The sequence below is a fragment of the Panthera uncia genome, unplaced genomic scaffold, assembly GCF_023721935.1.
Source record: "Panthera uncia isolate 11264 unplaced genomic scaffold, Puncia_PCG_1.0 HiC_scaffold_1507, whole genome shotgun sequence".
In the NCBI taxonomy this organism is placed as follows: Eukaryota; Metazoa; Chordata; class Mammalia; order Carnivora; family Felidae; genus Panthera; species Panthera uncia.
The window spans coordinates 33,616-54,464 of NW_026058148.1; the positions used below are offsets into that span (position 1 = coordinate 33,616).

Consider the following 20,849-nt stretch of genomic DNA (forward strand, 5'->3'; position numbering starts at 1 on the left):
TCTCTAGAGCCCTAGCTCCTTTTTTGAAGAACAGTATTAGAAGCCAGTATCTACAGGTCAGGTGTGGTCTTTGATACTAGGGTGTCATTGCTTTTAGGGTCACCTTAGCTGATAGAACAATGAAAAAAATGTGTTTACTAGCCTATGTATGTTCACTATCTAAATATATAATCATCTGTATCTATATTAAGTGAAACAGTTTGTACCAATGTCTCCAACTCTAATCCATTACGCCATAGATCATTTTAACCTCCTCTCCTTGCTATCTGTAACCCCACACTTTAGCAGTGAAACCTGACTCTTGCCATCTGATATCCATTTAATTGTTCAAACCTAGTACATAGTCTAGCACTAACAGAATTATTAACCTGTACTACTGTGAGAAATAACTATCAACTAGAGTACAGTGCTTATACAGATTCTTTTGCCTTTCACCTTACAGATTCATTTCCAAGGTTACTTAGATCAGAACCCTTCCCTTGAAACCTCTTCTATTAGGTGGTTTCACACATTTGTAATACAGTTAGATTATTTTATCACATCCTGCATTCCATCCAGGGATCTCCTCTCTAAATGAAATTTTTAAATATGAATACATTAAGACTCACTCTCTGTACTATAAGGTTTATGAGCTTTGGCATATTGTCCTATCTCCACCATTATTGTATCATTCAGAATAGTTTCACTGCCCTAAAAATTCCATGTGCTTTACCTATTTCACCCTTCCACCCTCCCTCAATCCTCTGGCAACCTCTTTTTAGCCTCTCCATAGCTCCACCTTCTCCAGAATGACATATAATGGGAATAATATAGTATACAGCTTTTTCAGAGTGGTTTAATTCAGTTAGCATCCATGTTTTCTGTGGCTTGATAGCTCATTTCTTTGTAATGCTGAACATTCCATTCTGTCAACATAGCACAGTTGGTTTATCCATTCATCTATCGATAGACATTTTGGGTTGTTTTGGTGATTATAAATTAGCTGTTAGCAACATTTGTGTGCAGGTCTCTGTATGCATATGTTTCACATCAGTTGGGTAAGTACCTACAAGCATGACTTCTGGATAAGACTATTATTGTTCATTTATATTTATTGTGATTACTGTGTTAGGTTTCCAGCATTTTGGACTTCCTATGGTTTTGCCTTTTGGTTTTTTGTTTTGTTTTGTTTTTGGTCTTCTTTTAAATTAAGAGGTTCTCACCCTCCATGCCCCCACTACTTTAAAAGTTACACACTCATTTTCTTTTACTGTTACCTTGAATGAAATATTTCTTACATGTGTATCTTTGCCAACCTCCTAAACCTACTTTTTAAGGGTCTAAGAACATGTGAACTCCAATTAAGCCTTCAACAGGTACCCTATTTTGTCTTGTTTTTTAGATCCATCTTGCTTTTAATATCACAAATAAGGCATTATTTGTACTGTTGTAAGTCAATGTTCATTCAGACTTACCCATATTTTTTTGGTCACGATCCTTTCTTGAACTTCAGACCTTTCAACAGATGGTGGTCCTTCTGCACCACTCATCTTCTAAACTGAGAGTCTACTGATGACAAAACTACTCGTTCTGTTGGAAATGTCTATTAATCCTCACTTCCAAAAATATAGATTCACTGGGTATTGATTCTTGGTTAGTAGTTTTTGTTTTTCTTCAACCACTGATATTGGCCATCTTTCTGGCTTTCCTTGCTGCTGAGAAGTCAGTAAGCAAGACCTACCATTACTCTGTTTTGGGTAATGACTTTTCTGACTACTTGCACAAATCCAACATTCTGCAGTTTTATACATACACACACACACACACACACACACACACACACACACACACACACAGTCTGTAACTCGCTTAGGACTTATACAGCTTTCTGAATCTGAAGGCTCATGTCTTTCATTGGTTCTAGAAAATGTCTTTATCTTCTCAAATATTACCAATTTCCAATTCTTTCTAAAACTCTTTTTAAGATTATGCTAGAACTTCTCAGTCTCTCCTCCACATTGCTTTCCTAATTTTTATATTTCTATCTATTTATCTTTGTGTGTTACCTACTGGGTAATCATTTGGCTCTACTTTCCGGTTTGTTCTCTCTTCCATAGGTTGACAAGGGATTTATTTTTATATAAAGAATTCTTATTCTTTACTCTTATTAATATAAAACACATATTAAATATATTCATTTTCTATCTTATATCTGAAAATTCCACTATCCTAAGTTTTTGCAGGTCTGACTGTACTATCTGTTTTCCACTGGCTCTCATTCAGGATACCTTATTTGAGGCATCCCGGGATTTTGTGGGTTTGTGATTTAGGACTATGAGCTCACGTTCCTTTGGAGCTTTATCTATAAAGAGTGTCTGAGGACTACATTAAAGCTGTGTTCTTACAGCATGGATATGCAGTTGCTTTAGCCATGAGCTCAGGGGCATTACCAGCTTAAGATGACTTTAAGAACTTGCTTTGAGAAGTTTTTAGACATCATGTAACAGAGAATTCAAACTGCTTTTGACCTCTGAGAATGCTTTCCTTTCTTGCCAGTTCAGCAACAATTTAAGAACATTAAAAAAAAGTATCCAACATTTTGAGTTATTATCAGGTGAGTTATTCAGAGTATCTACTCCTTCACACACTGGAAATGCAAAGTCCCTAAAGTCTAATTCATGACATCACTGAAAGGCAACAGTGATAAAGTAGAGGTAGAGCATCTAGATTGTTCTTCTGTTTTATCAAGCAAGGTGAAAGTGGTGAGTAGAAAGCTAGAATGGTTGAGGTTTTCTTTGGCGATGGCCAGGTGACATTATCAGGAAATGTGTCAGCTGCTCCTAAGAGAGACCAAGATGGAAGTTACTTCTTTCCCAGTAACCGAAGTCCAGAGAAGGCAGTCAAGAGCTGGATTATACTGGTTCCACAAGGTCATCAGGAATATTATCCTTACAGCTTTTCCTCTATAAAGATGCCCTATAGCCCAAGTAGTCTTCAACCACATCTACACTCCTGTCAGAAAGTAAGGGGTTAAGTCCCAAAAGGGCACATGCCAGTCATCTGTCCCTCTGAAGAGGCTTGTCCAGCCAACTTCCCCACCTTCATCTGGCAATCCATGGCTCCAAGGAGACTGGAAGTTTAATCTTTTGGCTGGTCCCATTGCTGCTGGAGTAGAACTGGAGATTCCTGGATACTTGATAGGCAAATAGCAGTCTCTGCCACAGAACCTGAACATTTTCACTGTGTGAGGCTCCACATCAAGGGAGAGACTGAAATCAAGATGGTAATTTACTGCTGGAACAAGTCCTTAAAGAATGTGGGAGAGAATACAGTCAAAAGCACAAAGGGAGGGTTTAAACTTGGGAGACTAGACACATCTTCACTTGAGACTGAACGGAACAGATAGAGAAGACAGGACACTGCGCAAGTATGGGATGGTTAAGACTAGAAACCAAGGGGATTCCTTGTAGCATGCAAATGACAAGCTCTCCTGTGGAGGTCACTGAATTGTGGTGGGAGGGGGCATGCAGAAGGCAGAAAGCCTGGACCACCTGCTATGGGAATGTAAACAGTATAAAAAATGCTGTTATGTTTATATTTATATAAAATATATAGAGAGATTATTCGCACTTGTCACTTCTGGTCTCATTACATAAGAAAACTGAATTTAAAGCTGGAGGTAATAAATGACAAAAACAATTTAGGCATTGATGACAGAGGACACTCTTCTTATCATTCCTTTCATAACTCTCAAAAAGTGCCTTTCATGTCTAGGGTTTTGTTTTTGTTTTTTTGTTTTTTTGAATTAAGAGAGAGAGAGGGTGCAAGTGAACAAGGGTGAAGAGAGAGAGAATCCCACAAGGGGCAGAGAGAGAGAGCAGGGCTCACCAGGAGTGGGGCTTGTGCTCACCCGAAACAGGGCTTGAGCTCACCCGATGCAGGACTCCAACTCATGAACTGTGAGATCATGACCTGAGCCGAAGTCATAACCAACTGAGCCACCCAGGCAACCTCTAGTACAACTTTTCTGAAGTACTTCTGAGCCACCCACCCTGGAAGCTCTGTGTCAGGTATGTGCCAAAACAATGGTCTGCAACCTTGGGGAGTGAGGATATAAATTTAGGTTTGCAATGAGATAAGCATATACAATTCATTCACATCCTCTTCTTCCTCTAGAGATGAGGAAAATAAGGAAGAATCAATTTGATTTGATTATATAGTCTTAACTCCATTTCACTTCTCCCAATTATCATCCCAACTTTCCAGAGCCATTTCTTACCGCTGAATAAAGGGCTACCTAGCACTTGCTTAACACCCTTCCCCAAAATCCCTTCCTCTGAACACTGAAAGACAGCCTCTAGGTAGCCTTCTTGTTTGCTTTCCCTGTGTGGAATTAGATGAACTCAATGCTTAAGCATCCAATTGTATCCCCTCTGTCATATCACAAATGCCTCACATGAAACAGAAAATTAGTGGTAAATATTATGGCAAAGTCTCCCCAAATTAACTAACCTGTAGAAATTTGCAGGTCATGTTCTAAATCACAACACTCATGTTAGGAGAGAGATGTTTCTCTGTTTAAATCAAGTTCAGTCAGCATGACTAAGTAGCTGCCTGGGGCCTGGGTGCCATGTGGCCAGACAGCACTCATCAGCCAAGTCCAGAGGCACCTGAGCTCTCCTTGAGCTCCCACTAAGAGCATTAGCCGGGCATGGAGGCAAGATGATGAAGCAGTTTTCACACTTCCACAGATCAAAGTGGCATAGTGAGTATCTAGAAATACATCCTGCATGGGCTCCAAAGTGGAATAAAGCCTGCTATTTTCCATCACAGTAGGTATTACCCCCCACCATGCTCAAGCACTGTTCTCTCAAGAGTTGTGAGCGTTGCAGTGCTCAGGCAAATGCAGCACTCAAGCTTTTCACCTTTATTCTTCCCACAGCATTTCATTTTAATGTCAGCTAACAATAGAAAATCCAAGAAGGCAGCTCTCCCACAAAACCCATGGAACTGGCATGTGAGTGATAGAACTGACCACGCTTATATCAACCCTGCAATTAAAATTTCATGAAAAATCATTCAAAGTAAATTGTTACATAGAACACATTTTTAAAAGCCGCACTGGCTCTTATGTGTGTAGAAAAATAAATATTCACTAACACGGACACTTCTGACAGATCAAAATGGGTCACAGCTGTTTGTTACTCTTTGAATTATAGCAAAAATAAATTTTGCAATATAATCTGAAGGAACTCCAGGCCCTCTATAATTCATATTTTTATTTTTATTTTTTTTTATTTATTTATTTATTTTTTTTCAACGTTTTTTATTTATTTTTGGGACAGAGAGAGACAGAGCATGAACGGGGGAGGGGCAGAGAGAGAGGGAGACACAGAATCGGAAACAGGCTCCAGGCTCCGAGCCATCAGCCCAGAGCCTGACGCGGGGCTCGAACTCACGGACCGCGAGATCGTGACCTGGCTGAAGTCGGACGCTTAACCGACTGCGCCACCCAGGCGCCCCGATATTTTTAATATTCAAACCCACATTGAGTACTACATCATTCAACACAAATATTAGAGAAAAATATTACCCCTAATTTTTCTGTTAATGTCAATTTGACAAGTGTTAAATGTTAAGATTCTAGTTCAGAAAACACCTTGCCATTTTTTTTTACTGACTGAGATACAGTTTATCATTTTATGTGTTTATTATCTGTTTACAAAAAAGAATTTAAGGTGGACTTTTACAGTAATTGGGATTAACTGACATCTCAACAGTCTGAGACAAAAATTATTTTAACTAGAAAAAAACATTTAAGCAAAAATGGCAATAAACTGGAATCATTTAGTTATTGCTTTCATAGGACAATGTTTTATAAAAATTATTGCCTGTTTCTTCTAAATAGGGCAAATACTAGGATTTTTCCTATCAATCATTCCTTTAATAATTCTATTGCTAGCCTTATAAAATAAAAATAAATGATGTGACTACAAAACTTAGTTTGCAATTTTCCACTGTAAAACCTCCTCACATTATTAAAAGACACTCCACATTTCCTCTTATATAGTTAAATGTGGACAAATAGTGAATAGACAGTTTTATAGCTTAAAATACAAGTGAGGAAAACATAGATGTCTGTCATACCAGCAGCTGGTTTTTATTTTTATTTTTTTAAGGAAATGTTATTAATTTAAAAAGGGAGTTCCAAGAAATGTAATAGGATTCCCAGTAATGATTTCTGAGATCTATGAGATTTGAAACATAATTATAAAAGGCTAAAAGCCAAAGACATTTCTACTTTAACCTTTTTCAAAAAATCCAGATGATTTGTCACATCAAGGAAGTTTGGCACATTACCGAGGCCATAGTCTTAGTCATCCTCAGAATCACTGTTCCTTCTTGTGGGGATAGAGCACCGCACCGAGGATAGCAAAGTGTCTTCAATTGGTTTCTTAGGGTTTTCCTCCAGATCTGTCTTGATTGCTCCAGATTCTGACAGTTTCCACTCCAACTCTACGTGACAAAGAAAAGCCAAATCACCTAAGACAGTCAGCACAAGACCCTCGTCCTCAAGCCCGTCAAGCCAGTTTTTTTCTAAGCAGAAACTATGATCATCAACATTTGATGACAATTTTAGTGCTACAATTATAAGGTGCCTAGAAGAAAAAAAAATTAGACCCTTAAGGAGGAAAACAAAATACTTTCAAATGCTTTTTCAGAAGATGAGATCAAATGAGATATTACATATACAGTAAAACCTTGGTTTGCAAGCATAATTCATTGCAGAAACATGCTTGTAATCCAAATCACTCGTATATCAAAGTTAATTTCCCCATAAGAAATAATGGAAACTCAGATGATTCATTCCACAACCCAAAAACACTCATATAAAAATGATTACAATACTGTAATGTAATATAAAATAATAAAATACAAAATATAAAGAAAAATAAACAAATTAACCTGCACTTAACCTTTCAAAACCTTCGTGGCTGATGTGAAGGAGACAAGAGAGGAGGGTTATTGTATAGGACGACTTTCACTATCACTAATGGAATCACTGCTATCTATTGGCTCAATGGACTCTCTGCATGGGAGCCATTATATATGCTGGCATGGATGTTGACTACAGTACACTATTAATAAACTCTTGTCATCTACTGTATTTAATGTAACTGGTAATAAAGCAGCAGAGGAAAGGGTCTATATCTGCAGGCAGCCTGACCTAGAATGAAACAAAGCATTCCCAAGCTTACTCGTGTATGGAAAAGCAAAGGACAGTTCATTGGTGCTTTGAAGTGACAAAAAATACACTAGTGCCAGTTGTGGGCACCTTCCAATGTTCTGAAAAAACACTGATTTCTGCTAAACAGTGTGGTCTGAGACCAAGCATCCGAAATGATCACCCACAATCCCTCAGATTGAGAGAGAGAGAAAGAAAAAACTACCACTGGCTCAGTTTGATTGTGTGACATTCAGCATCATGTACTACTCATATTGCAAGACACTGCTCATTTACCAAGTTAGAATTTATTAGAAATGCTTGCTCATCTTGCACAACACTTGCAGAATAACTTACTCGCAATCCAAGGTTTTCCTGTATTTGAACCTACATGGTAATTAAAAACCAAAGACTAAACCTGTCTTCTAATGACTACCGCTTCTCAACTTGCACAGTTTTCCAGGAAAGAAATCATCATGAAACATTCAAAGGAAATACTTTTCACAGTCCTTCTGGCAATCTAATCATTAAGTCTAATTTTAGTTAACAAAAGGAAATTCTTAGGCCTCATGGCCGGCATCTCAGTCTACTAGAGTCAAAGGATAAATGTATGATGACATCCCAGAACTTACACATTTGTCTGAAGTAATAAAAGCAGTACCAAGAAAATAAATCAGTGACTAAAACCTCAGTTCCTGTATTTCACTTGTTTATTTATTTTGGGAGAGAGGGGAGCACATGTCCATGCAAGCAGGGGAGGAGCAGAGAGAGGGAGAGAGAATCCCAAGTAGGCTCCACACTGTTAGTGCAGAGCACAACACAGGGCTTGATCTCGTGAACCATGAGATCAGAACCTGAGCCAAAATCAAGTCAGACGCACAACTGAGCCACCCAGGTGCCCCTCACTCTCTTGTAATCAACGAAACTCCACAAGGATGTGAGACCTTGTGAAGTGAAATCAAGGGATACATTTTGCATTGCAGAAAAGACTCCAAGCAGAACTAAGGGCTACATGAGAGACTACAGCAAACAGCAAACAGGTTTAAGTGATGCTCTGCCAATTAGATAACTCCATTAAAATATGACAACCACTTTATTTAAGTCATATTAATTTAAAATGCTCCATGGAGATCATTAACACCAGTGTTTACAACTCTAGGTACCTCAGTTGAATGTTATGAAAATTCAACAAATTTCTTAAAAAAAAAAATCTTAATTCTGATTCTTGACTCAAGAATATATTTAAATCCACCTATACATATATACATACATATATGTATAGGTGTATGTATTAATGTTATTATTCACTTCCACGCAATAATTGTAAGTTCACTAATCCTCAAATTATTTCTACAAATAAAGACTGTTACTATCGTATACCCTTCTCTGTCCCCTCATGGTAAGATTCAAAACACCAGAGGGGCACCTGGGCAGCTCAGTCAGTTGAGCAACCAACTTCAGCCCAGGTCATGATCTCATGGTTCATAGGTTCAAGCCCCAAGTCTGGCTCTGTGCTGACAGCCAGAACCTGGAGCCTGCTTCGGATTCTGTGTCTCCCTGTTTCTCTGCCCCTCTTCCACTCATGCTCTGTCTCTCTCTCCAAAAAATGAATAAACATAAAAAAAAAAAAAAAAAAAAAGAATAAGATGAAAACATATAGTTTAGAAATATTTAGAAATGCTGTATGCCTTTGAAGATTTGAATAATGTATAACTGATGTAATGTGTGTATGTATGTACACATGCTATACTTATCTTACAAGTATCTTACATAAAATAGTACATAAAATAGTATGTACTCACAAGTATCTTACATAAAATAGTTACATAAAATAGTATGTAAAGTCACATTTGAACATTTTTTTATTTTATTTTTTTACTTTTTTTTTAATGTTATTTATTTATTTTGAGAGAGACAGAGAGCACGAGTAGAGGAGGGACAGAGAGAGAGACACAGAATCCAAAGCAGGCTCCAGGCTCTGAACTGCCAGTATGGAGCCCGATGCAGGGCTTGAATCCATGAAACGTGAGATCATCATGACCTGAGCTAAAGCCAGATGCTTAACCCAATTTGCCACCCAGGCACCCCTAATGTTTTTTTAAAGCACAGGTGGACACATTATTTCAATGAGTGACTTAGGTGGAAACCCTTGGGCCTCAGGTTCTCTCTTTCATGCTATGAGTATGTACATAGTTCAACACCTCGTGTAACAGGTAGAAAGGAATAAAAGACACGTCCTTCAGGAATAAAAGGATATATCCTTCAGGAGTTAAGAGGCAGAATTCAATAAACTTCTAATTTAACTTAAAAGCCACTAAGACATTCAACTGAGAAAATATTCTTTTTTTTTTTTTTTAATTTTTTTTTTTTAACGTTTATTTATTTTTGAGACAGAGAGAGACAGAGCATGAACGGGGGAGGGTGAGAGAGAGGGAGACACAGAATCTGAAGCAGGCTCCAGGCTCCGAGCTGTCAGCACAGAGCCCGACGCGGGGCTCGAACTCACGGACCGCGAGATCGTGACCTGAGCCGAAGTCGGCTGCTTAACTGACTGAGCCACCCAGGCGCCCCCAACTGGGAAAATATTCTTAAACATTTTTATGCATGTCAGTATAAAAAAGTATAAATACCAGTAATATGTTCATGTGAATTAAACAAAAAATGAATGCTGAGATCTTTAGCTGTAACTTAAAACATACCCAACTATAGGGGCAAATAAAACCTATTAGACATAAGTATTAAATATACATATTTTAAAGTCCATTGTGTCCTCTTTTAATAGAATTATTAGAGCCCAGTTGTAACTGCCCCCAGTGACTCATCTAATGAGAGATTAAATGTGCTTCTTTCCTTTTGACAACACACAGGGGCAAAGATGACTTTCACAAATCATCTAACACATGTCTGTTCAACAGAAACATCCCCTCATCATCTCTAACATGCACTGGTCATTGCTCACATGCCCTAGACCACCTCAAAGAAGCCCTTACCATCTATTGTCAGGTTCATGCCACCAAACACCAGAGGTCCAATAAATTGAGCCTTGATATCTCCTTCAAGGTAAACAAATATTGTAGGCAGATTCCTATCAGGATAATTAGGTATGCAGGTTGTTGAAATGGCTTTGATAAATTTGACATCAGGAAACTTCCTGGCAAGTCCACTGAAGTGCTGATTTATGAGGGCACAGAGGGGAATCCTGTAAAGTAGAAATGGGAAACAACAGTGAGCGAGAAAACCTATAAAACAGAAATAGAAGCAATTGTGATTCTGCATTTATATTGGGCAAAGCTCAACTACCCTTCTACCCTATGTAAATCCTAATAGCTTCACAAATGATTCTGCTACTCCAGTCAAGATGATTAAACATTTTTTAAAAAACCTTTCTGATAAGTTCAGGGAAAATAAAGAACTCAAAATCTAAAATGCAATTTAATTTGACTCAGTAGTAACTCAAAAAAACAGCTTCAATGTAAAAGATAATTATTATGCCCACCTATATGAGAGAACATTCAAGATTCAGGAGTGAAAAAGGTCAGAAAGTATTTCCTGCTTTTCAAAAAATTTCTACACAAGTACACAGTAGGAGAATGCAGCTGGAAGTGAGGCACAGCGGAGCACCACTGCGTCACTTGCCTGGAACAATTATTATAAAGGTCACCCCCGACATCTACGAGAATGATTCACTACATGCAATTTTGAAATGCCAGAGTTTCTCTAGAAGGATAAATAAGGAATTCTTTTTCAATAAAAGCAATCTTCATTGCTATGATGTAATAAAAAACATTATTAGCCACAAATATTAATTTGAAAGTCTAAAGACAAAAATTAGGCATTAGGTTTGGGCAAATCAGCAACAAAAACAAAATACTAGTTTAAAAAACAAACAAACAAAACCTCCAATGTGGATTAAGCCTGGGATATCCAAGGCATAAATTCAAATTAACATTTAAGGATAGTACGTAAGGTCAGCTCACCCTTGTTTGTAAAGGTGCAAGATTACCCACAAGCCCTCACCGGCTTTAGTAACTTCTTGAACATAATCCTTTCCTGAGATCTCCAAAACTTCTCCATATTTATTCTTTAGTTGAGTTGCTTTCCACTCAGCCAGTCTTTGCTGCCTGTACCGCAGAAGGAGGAGAAAGACATCTTACACATCCAGCCCACACGTCCCACACACCTTTCACACAGCAACCTTTATAAAGATCCATGTTTATTTATTTGCCACATGGCAGAAGTCCAAGACTAGTTCACTGAAATCTGCAAATTACTATTTAATTATATAAAACTTTCCAAATGTTATCTCGGTCAGAAAGTTAACTTTTCAAAAGACACACATTTTAGTGCCACACAAAAAAACAAACAGTCCCTCTGGGTGGCACTAACCTGTACATTTCAATAGCACGTTCATCTTCCTCATTAAACTCGTCTTCATTTTCTTCCAGCTCTTCCAAAGTCATATCTTCATATGTTTTCACTGAATGTAGTTAAGTTAGCAAAAACCAAAATATTTAAAAGATGAACAAACTTGCATTTTGTTTTTCCTCCTTTTCTTTTCTCCTAAAGATGTGCATGCAACACCAACAAAACTCACTCGGCAAAACCAAAATAAAAAATACTGAAGGTATTACACTAGTAAATAAGAACTTAAGTGTGTTTTAAAAAAGATAGGCCTATGTTGACATATGCAGCAGAACTGACTCTCCTACCTCCATGCAATTGTAGGGATATGAATGAGAAGTTTCCCGAGTTTATAAAACAAGAGAGTTGTATTTGCCTAAACTCACCTGGTCTGCTCTTCAAGCACACACACCCATGACCTGGAGTTTTAACAATCCTGTCTCTGAGGACACGGGGGATACCAGTGGGTGTCCTCCCTGGCACACCTTCCCTAGAGTTAAAGGGATTATTACAGGACTTCTGGTTCTTCTCTTGTGAGTGATAGGTAGGCAGCTCTCTTTCCTTTTAACCAACTGCTACAAAATCTCTATTTTGTTTTTACTGCCATATTCTTGCTTCTTGACATCAAATCAGATTTTTATCCTCCAACCCCAACTCCAACACTAAACAAATTGCTCTTATCAAGATCAACAATGACCTCCACTTCCTGATGGATGAGCAGCATTAATCCAACCCCCCACTGCCTTCTCTTTGAAAGATGGTCCTCCTCTGGCTTGCAGGATGCCTTCCCTCGTCCTACTTCTTTCTATGACTGCCCTTCCTTTGAACCTCTGCTGATTTGACTCCTTTTTTTATCTATATCCACTCCCTTGGTGACTGCACCTCATGACTTTATGCCTCCAGCCCATACTTCTCTGATTTGGAGAAAAACATGGCCAACAGCCTACCTATCATCTCTACTGGACTAATAAAAATCTCAATGTTACTGTGTTCCAAATAGAGCTCCTGATCCTAGCTCCAAACTGCTACTCACCAAGCCTTCCTCATCTCAGTTGGTGGTCACTCCATCCCTCAGGCTGCTCAAGCCCAACACCCTGCAGTCATCTTTCGCTTACTTTTCCTCACGCCCCTCACAGGATCCACCAGAAAAGCCTATTGGCCCTACCTTCAAATTATTTCCAGATCCAACCTCTTCTCACCACTTCCACCAACACCATGCAGGCTGGTCCAAGCCAATCGTACCTCCTACCTGAATTAGTGCAGTAGTTTCTATACTAAACTGTCTACTTCCTGACTTTCTGCCCATCTTGCATGCTCAGTAAGGCAGCAGCAGGAGGGTGCTGTCAACATGTCAATCCTCTGTTCAAACCTCTAGTGATTCCCACCCCACTAGACATAAAACCCAAGGCCTTTATTAAAAGATACAAGGTCCTCAATGGTTGGACCCCTAGTTGCCTCTCTGAACTTACTACTCTTTCCCAGTCATATTGGCTTCCCAGATGATTCTCTAACATGCTCTTCACTTACTTAAGTAGCTTGATTCAACTCTTAGGTCTACTCAAAGTCACTCCTACTGAGGCTCTTTCTGACCCTATCTAGAATTACACTCACCCCTCCTCCCACCCTTTTGAGGCCTTTCCCTGCTTTATTTTCCTATATTTACTTATGTATTGCTTATTGTTTATCTCTCCCAATAGAATGTAAGTGCCACGAGGACAGGGATTTTTGTCTGGCCTGCACACAACTAAAGCCCCAATGCTTAGAATTACACCTGGCAGATGATCATTTAATAAACATTCACTGGATAAACGCTTTCTAATGAATCCATCTCTAAATTAGCTCTAATGTATAAACAGAAGACAAAAGTACTAGCCCCTGTGATCAATGGGACAAAAAGTACAACTCAAGTATTTTCTTCAGGTTTATCATGTGCCCATCTGACACAGACAAGAAATTATGGAAATGAAGGAGGCCTCTGAAGTCCCATTTCTAAAGCCCAGGAAGTTGAAGGTTAGAGAAAGCCTGTGACTCGCCAGAGGTCCCAGAGTTAGTGCCCATTCCAGCACTCCAATCTCTGGCTCCCAATTCCTGCTCAGAGCATCCTTCCACCAAACCACTTAGGACCTAGAAAGTTGTTTCTTACCCCAGAGAGAGACAGAACAAAAATGAATGTAAGCAAGCTCACCAACTGACTGCTGAAGGACTCGCTGTTCCTCCTCTTCTGCCTCCTTTTCCAGGTCTTTCAAACTTTCCTTTGAGGGCAAGATGCCCTTTTTGCGTAAGATGTCATTCCACTCAGTGTCTGCATTGGGGTCCTAGTGCAAGTGGACCAAGGATACCATGAGTGCAAAGTCCACTATGGAGGGTGTCATACTGGGGAAAGGGTCGAATGCAAAAGGTGGAGGGAAGAGGAATTCAAACCAAATTATACTGTGACCTGTTTCTGAGAAAGTGTCACATGACCCACACCCCCTGTTCTTTTTCCTGTCCTTCACTGCACCTTCACTCTGCACCCCCCTAAACATACACACCCAGGAATTAGTTTTGGGTAAATATCAGGATATGATGCACAGATCAGTATCAATGCTGTACCAAGGCTGAGATGGTTTTTCAGTAATTTAATTACTGACTTGGAGTGATTCATTCAACAGATATTAAGTACCCACTATATGTAAATTATTGTAATACATAGTAGGGAAGCATGGTGTCACCTATTTTACAGTTGAGAGAAAGAGGCAGGCAATAAACAAATAAATATAGATATATAGATATATAGATATTACACATTGTGGCAAGTGCAATGATCAACAGGCTGCTGACCTAGAAAGTTGCAAGAGGTCTGCATTCCACAGGATAGGCAAGTAAGAAATTACTTTCCAGGCAGAGGGACCAGCATGTGCAAACGGCCCAAGAGCAGAGATACGGAGTATCTCAAAGTTCTGAGTGACTGCAATACAGTCAGGAGTAGAATCAGGAGAGACTGATGCTAGGCGGCTTCATTTTCTTTCACTTTAAGTTTTAGGCCAATTTCATTAGAAAATTCCAGATACGGGGGGAAAGGAGGCCAATTTGACTCTATTTTAAGACTGAAGAGAGAGACCCCAGGGCTGAGCTCTGAAAGCCAGGGAATCTGAAAGGGAGCACACTTCAACCTAAACACCAACGTTAGGGAGAAAGAGGATGTAACTATCCACTCAACCAGCTCTAAGTGGTTTCAGGAACACAGGTTCCGCCACTGTTTCAAGTTACCGGACCTCCAGGTCGGCCCCTTCCCTTCTCCGAGCCTCAGCTTCCACATCCACACAACGAGCCTATAACACCCCCGCTCAGGTGTTACGGAAATTAACAAATAGGAAGTAACCCTGCCAGGTGGGATGCGACGAGTCCTTCACAGGCTTTGCAGGATCTGACCTCAAGAAGAGAGAGCCCCCAAAGACTGAGATTTGGAGGGGTTACAACTACGGGAGTGTGGAGGCCCAGCCCGCAGTTTCTCGGAGGGACCACGCCCGCCCTCTCGCACTGCGCCTGCGCCGGGCCTAGACTCGTGTGACCTCCCCGGCGTCGGTGGCGCCCAAGGGCTTCCCACAGTCCCAGCCCGGACGGTCCGCCGATGACACGCGGGGCAAACGAACTGCGGCAGTCTCCAGGACTCGGCCCCCCAGGTTCTTTACCTGCATCTTGTCTGAAATCGCTTAAGCCAGGCCCGCCACGGTGCGCCTGCCCCTCAGCTCTTTTCGGCGCACGCGCGCAGCCACCGCCCAGCCTCTTCCCCCACCGCCCGCCCTTCGTCCCGCCCCCTAGGAGTGAGCTGGGCGGAGCCAGGGTGTAAGCGAGGCCTCTGAGCCTGCGAACGCTCCTCAAGAAACCGGCGCAGAAGCTGTGCGCAGGAGCGAGGGAGGGTCTTCTGTCGGCCGGTGCCACTCGCTTCACGTGACCCGGAACCAGGTTTCGGTGCTACCTTATTAGGGCAGGTTTTCATCTTTGGAGAGTTGGGGGTGGATGGAGGAGGTTAAGTCGAAGTATGCGCTATATCTTGCCGCAGACCCAGTCATTATAAAAGAGGTCATGGCTCTTTCAGTCAGAAATATAAATGTGTTTCAGTGATCCGATGTTAGAATTAAAAATGGTGCAGGGTCGTCCGATATTCACTGGCTGTCATTTCAGCGCGGGAATATGCAATTAATTCATATGGCATGTATTTATCGAGAGCCTGCTATGTACCAGGAACTATTCTAGGCTCTGTGGATAGAGCAGTGATCACAAGAGACAAAAACAGAGAGGTGAAGGTCATTTCACCTGGTTAAGTGTGGTACAAATTTGCAAAAGTGCTTAACCCGATATCAGCAGAATCTTACTGTAAAATGCAGGTGCTGGGCTCCAGAGTTCTGCCTACACAGCACTCACAATTTGAGTTAAGAAAGCAATAGCCCTTTTGGGACACCTGGACTAACTTGCTGCCTCTCGGCAACCAAACAGACACAAATAATGTGTATCCACATACCTGTGGACTAGGCGTATGACTCCCAACTTTGGCTGTTCATTAGAACCACCTGGGAGTCTTCAAACATTGCAGCTATTCGGGGGTCCATCCCCAGTCAAATTAAATTCCTGGAGAAGAAACCAGGAACTGGTATTTTCTTCAAGATACTCAGGTGTTGCTAATATGCAAAACCATTGCTATACAGAGATGTCCATTTTCTCCAAGTTCATGTGTAAAATTTAACACAATCTTAATTTTAAAAACCAATTATTTTCTCAGGCTAGACAGGTTGATTCTCAAAAGTTTTTATGATGAAATAAACAGCAAGAATGGTAGACTGAGGGGACAGCTAGCCCCTATCAGATATTAAAATAATGTGCTATTGGTGCATGAATAGGCAAGTAGGTCAATGGAACATCAAGTTCAGAATTTATCTAGAAATAGAGCCAAGTACATACAAACGTTAGTGTATGCTTAAGATGGCATCTCAATCACTGGGGGAAGGGGTGGACTTTTTAATAAATGGTGTTAGGACAATCAGACAGCCACTTGAAAATAGAAAAAATTGGATATGTACTTTATGGTTTATATCAGATTAAAAATTGAAAACTAAAAGTACTAGAAGAAAATATTGACAATTTCTTTATAACACAAAAATGGAAAAAGTCTTTGATGACTATTACTAAAAATCCAGAAAATCAAATGAAAATGATATATTTGACAACTTAAAGAATTTTTGTTTGCATAAGAATAATGAACACAAGCATGCCGCCTTTGGTGTAAAATAAAAGGTTAAATAAGAATACATATGTGTGTATATTCATATTTGCTTAATTTTGCAAAAATCACAGAGGAAATCAGAAATTAATGAAATGGCTAACTAGCAGTGAGGCAGGGTGTGGTGGAGATGAGGTGGTAGAGACAGAAAATTAGGAGTGAGAATCCTCTGATAAACTTTTATTTGGGAGCAAGTATGTTTTATGGGGCCTGAAACACTCAATCTTGGAGGTTCTCTTTAAGCATATGTCACTTAGGGGCACCTGGGTGGCTCAGTCGGTTAAGTCAGCTCAGGTCATGTTCTCGCGGTTCATGAGTTCAAGCCCACATCAGGCTCTGTGCTGGCAGCTCAGAGCCTGGAGCCTGCTTCAGATTCTGTGTCTCCCTCGCTCTCTGCCCCTCCCCCGCTCATGCCTTGTCTCTCTCAAAAATAAATAAACATTAAAAAAAATTTTTTTAAACAATGTCACTTATATGTGGAATTTTTAAAAAATAAGCCAAAAAATTAATAGCAAAAGATATATGATCTTTCTTACCTTAAGGAGAATTTTTTCTTTCCTTTTTTCTTTTCTTCTTTCTTTTTGTTGTATTTATGAGAAGATGGATGTTAGCTGAACCTATTATGGTAATCATTTCACAGCATATGTAAATCAAACCATTGTATGCCTTAAACTTATACAGTAATGTATGTCAATTATTTTTCAATAAAACTAGGAAAAAATTATAGGGAAAAAAAGAGTGTGAAGCGGTCCTAAGACCCCATTTGAGAGACTTTGCAAATTTTTGTTTAGGGATTAAATGAGATATCTCCTAGAATAATGCCTACGCAGAATCGGCATTCAACAAATGTTTTTTTTTTTTTAATTTTTTTAATGTTTATTTATTTTTGAGACAGAGAGAGAGCATGAACCGGGGAGGGTCAGAGAGAGAGGGAGACACAGAATCTGAAACAGGCTCCAGGCTCTGAGCAGTCAGCACAGAGCCCAACGCGGGGCTCGAACTCACGGACCGCGAGATCATGACCTGAGCCGAAGTCGGCCGCCTAACTGACTGAGCCACCCAGGCGCCCCCAACAAATGTTTTTTAAAATGTCATTGACTATGATATGGCAGGAAGAGTAAGTTTATTATACTATCTTTCCTGTCCTCATAATTTGCTAAGTAATACAATATAAACCTACAAAAAAGGAAGAAATAAAGTATAATTTCTGTGTTGAGTAGAGATTGGCCTGTATAAATATTATGATGACATTTTGACCAAATATAAAGTCTAAAAAATACAAAATTATGAATATAAAAGTGGGCATGAAAGTAGACATTTAATTAGAATGGACAAGTAGTAACAAATTATGAATTTTATATTTTATCTATCTTTAATTTTTTGCAAATTACCAATTTTAAAAAGCTGACAACTACCACAAGCATCACAAAATCCAGAAAAATAACATAATATTTCTATTAATTAGCACTCTGACATGTCTATATGATATCATAGACTAACTTCTGGCTTGTATGTATTGTTGAGGAGGAAGAAATTTCCTTCTTTATCCCACTTCCGAGCATTATTCTCCCTGGTTTAGGAATTAAACTGACACGAGACAAATTAACAGGAAAAAAATCCAAAGTTATACTAAGTGTACATGGAGGCCCAATACTGAAATTGAAGCCTAAGGAAATGACCAAGGCAGGCAGATTTTATACACTGTAGACCAAAAAACAATACATTTATAAGAAATTGACAGGATAAAGAAAATAGATGTTTGGGAGCTTTAGTAAGAAATTCTAAATGGAATTCCGGCTAAGGTAGAAATTTAGAATAAAAAGTAACAAGGTTTATTTCCACAGCTTTATCAGCTTTAAAGTCTTCATCTCTAGTGATAAGGATGCAGTTTTACTTGTTAGCATAGGGAGGGTATTTTTCTTTTTTCTTTCTTTGTTTCTTTCTTTGTTTGTTTGTTTCTTTCTTTCTTTTTTTCTTTTTTGATTTTGGAAAGAACAATCTTTATTATCTCTGAATCTGATTGTCTCTGTTTGATTTTTTTTAATTTTATTTTTTTTTAATTTACATCCAAATTAGCATATAGTGCAACAATGATTTCAGGAGCAGATTCCTTAATGCCTCTTACTCATTTAGCCCATCACCCCTCCGACACCCCCTCCAGTAACCCTGTTTGTTCTCCCTATTTAAGAGTCTCTTATGTTTTGTCCCCCTCCCTGTTTTTATATTATTTTTGTTTTCCTTCCCTTATGTTCATTTGTTTTGTCTCTTAAAGTCCTCATATGAGTGAAGTCATATGATATTTGTCTTTCTCTGACTAATTTCACTTAGCATAATACCCTCCAGTTCCATCCACATAGTTGCAAATGGCAAGATTTCATTCTTTTTGATTGCTGAGTAATACTCCATTGTATATATATACCACCTCTTCTTTATCCATTCATCCATCGATAGACATTTGGGCCCTTTCCATACTTTGGCTATTATTGATAGTGCTACTATAAACATGGGGGTGCATGTGTCCCTTCAAAACAGCACACCTGTATCCTTGGTTAATACCTAGTAGTGCAATTGCTGGATCATAGGGTAGTTCTATTTTTAGTTTTTTGAGGGACCTCCATACTGTTTTCCAGAGTGGCTGCACAAGCTTGCATTCCCAGGGAGGGTATTTTTCACATGAGAGATTTATTTCCTGCTTTCAGGGGGACAGAGGGGTTTGAATGTCTTTATACTGGCTGTTTTCTAAGTAACTTTTACTTCAAATAATCAATATGCCAAAGGGGCATAATTTGGGGCAGGCTGCCCTTGGCCCCTACAATATTAAGTTCTGTTTCTTCCAGAACTACTTAAATACCTCATTTAAGGATAGACTCCATATGTAACATTCATATCACATTATGTTCTCTGGCCCTGCAACTTCACATCATATCACTGGGCGAGAGGCCAGTATTCACACAGGTCCTCTGTCTCCTGGATAGACAGCCATAACTGTGGATGGAAATAACTGCAGGTATATAAATGTATACCAGTAAATATATCCCCAATTCAACTTTCCCTTAGCCAGATTCCAAAAATATGTGAGACTTCTCTAATAACATCTGACAAAGAGGTGTCACTGTGAATACAACTGGTACATAGTATACTAATACTGTATGTTGCCTTGGTAACTGAAATACTACAGGCAGAGTGAGGATTTTCTAAAATAGTGAACAACTTGGTAAAATTCCAATCAAAACAAAGTACAATCTTCCCTTAGTTTAAAAAAGAATTGCTCTCCTAGTAAATTTGGTGTATTACTAGAAAACTTCAGCTAAAACTGGACAAAAGTGTATGCTTAAATTTAAGTAGGTTTCACAGCTACATGAAAGCCCTCTGCCTTGTAAAATATCTAGCTTTCCTGAACCCCATGGATGCCAGCAGTATTCCTCTCTCTATTTAGTCATTGAGGTAACCAAAAAATTCTCAGTAATTTCTGAGATGTCCTGTAGGGGCTGTCCCTGCCCTCCTTGGAAATCATTGCCATAACCCAACCTTGTCAAGCTGATATATTCTAAATCAAGTTCACAAATCCTAAGGTGAACGAAGAGGACATTTCTTAAAACATAAGAAAAAGCTAAGAAGAATGTGATGTTTCCCAAAGCCCAGGATCCTTATCTCATTGATATAATATTCCCCAAAATGAACAGCCCACTCTTTCCATAAGTCCCTTTCTACTACATACAAGGAGATAGTTTTGTGAAGTATCAACACCATACAACTACTTCCAACAAACAATGATTGTGGCTTGTACATTAGAGTTCACACATTGAAAAGGCCAGTTAATTTCTTTTACCAGTCTTCTTAACTGCAAAATGAGGACAACAATCGCATGAGGCTCTTGTAAAGATTCACTGATTTAGTACTCAAAACAAGGCTGTTCCATGAAAAGGATGTGCAAAATGACCTCCAAAGGCCAAAGGATCCATAAGACTGAAGGAAAAGGCCAAGTGC

General features: G+C 39.3%; 1 protein-coding gene across 1 annotated transcript; it reads right to left on the reverse strand.

Moving 5' to 3' along the window:
- Positions 1–6,116: 6,116 nt before the first annotated feature.
- On the reverse strand, positions 6,117–15,399 carry LOC125917124 (phosducin-like protein 3). The gene is made up of 6 exons (XM_049623389.1): positions 15,277–15,399; positions 13,791–13,920; positions 11,591–11,681; positions 11,182–11,325; positions 10,195–10,403; positions 6,117–6,495 (listed from the first exon to the last, which is right to left on the reverse strand). Exons 1-6 carry the CDS (start codon positions 15,280–15,282, stop codon positions 6,353–6,355), a joined length of 723 nt encoding a protein of 240 aa, XP_049479346.1. The 5' UTR covers positions 15,283–15,399; the 3' UTR covers positions 6,117–6,352.
- Between the last annotated feature and the right edge of the window lie 5,450 nt (positions 15,400–20,849).

Coding starts and splice junctions, on each gene's coding strand:
- LOC125917124 (XM_049623389.1), bottom strand. Junction 11,326..11,590: donor CGTGCTATTGAAATGTACAG/GTTAGTGCCACC, acceptor TCTGCGGTACAG/GCAGCAAAGACTGGCTGAGT. Junction 6,496..10,194: donor CATGAACCTGACAATAGATG/GTAAGGGCTTCT, acceptor TTTGTCACGTAG/AGTTGGAGTGGAAACTGTCA.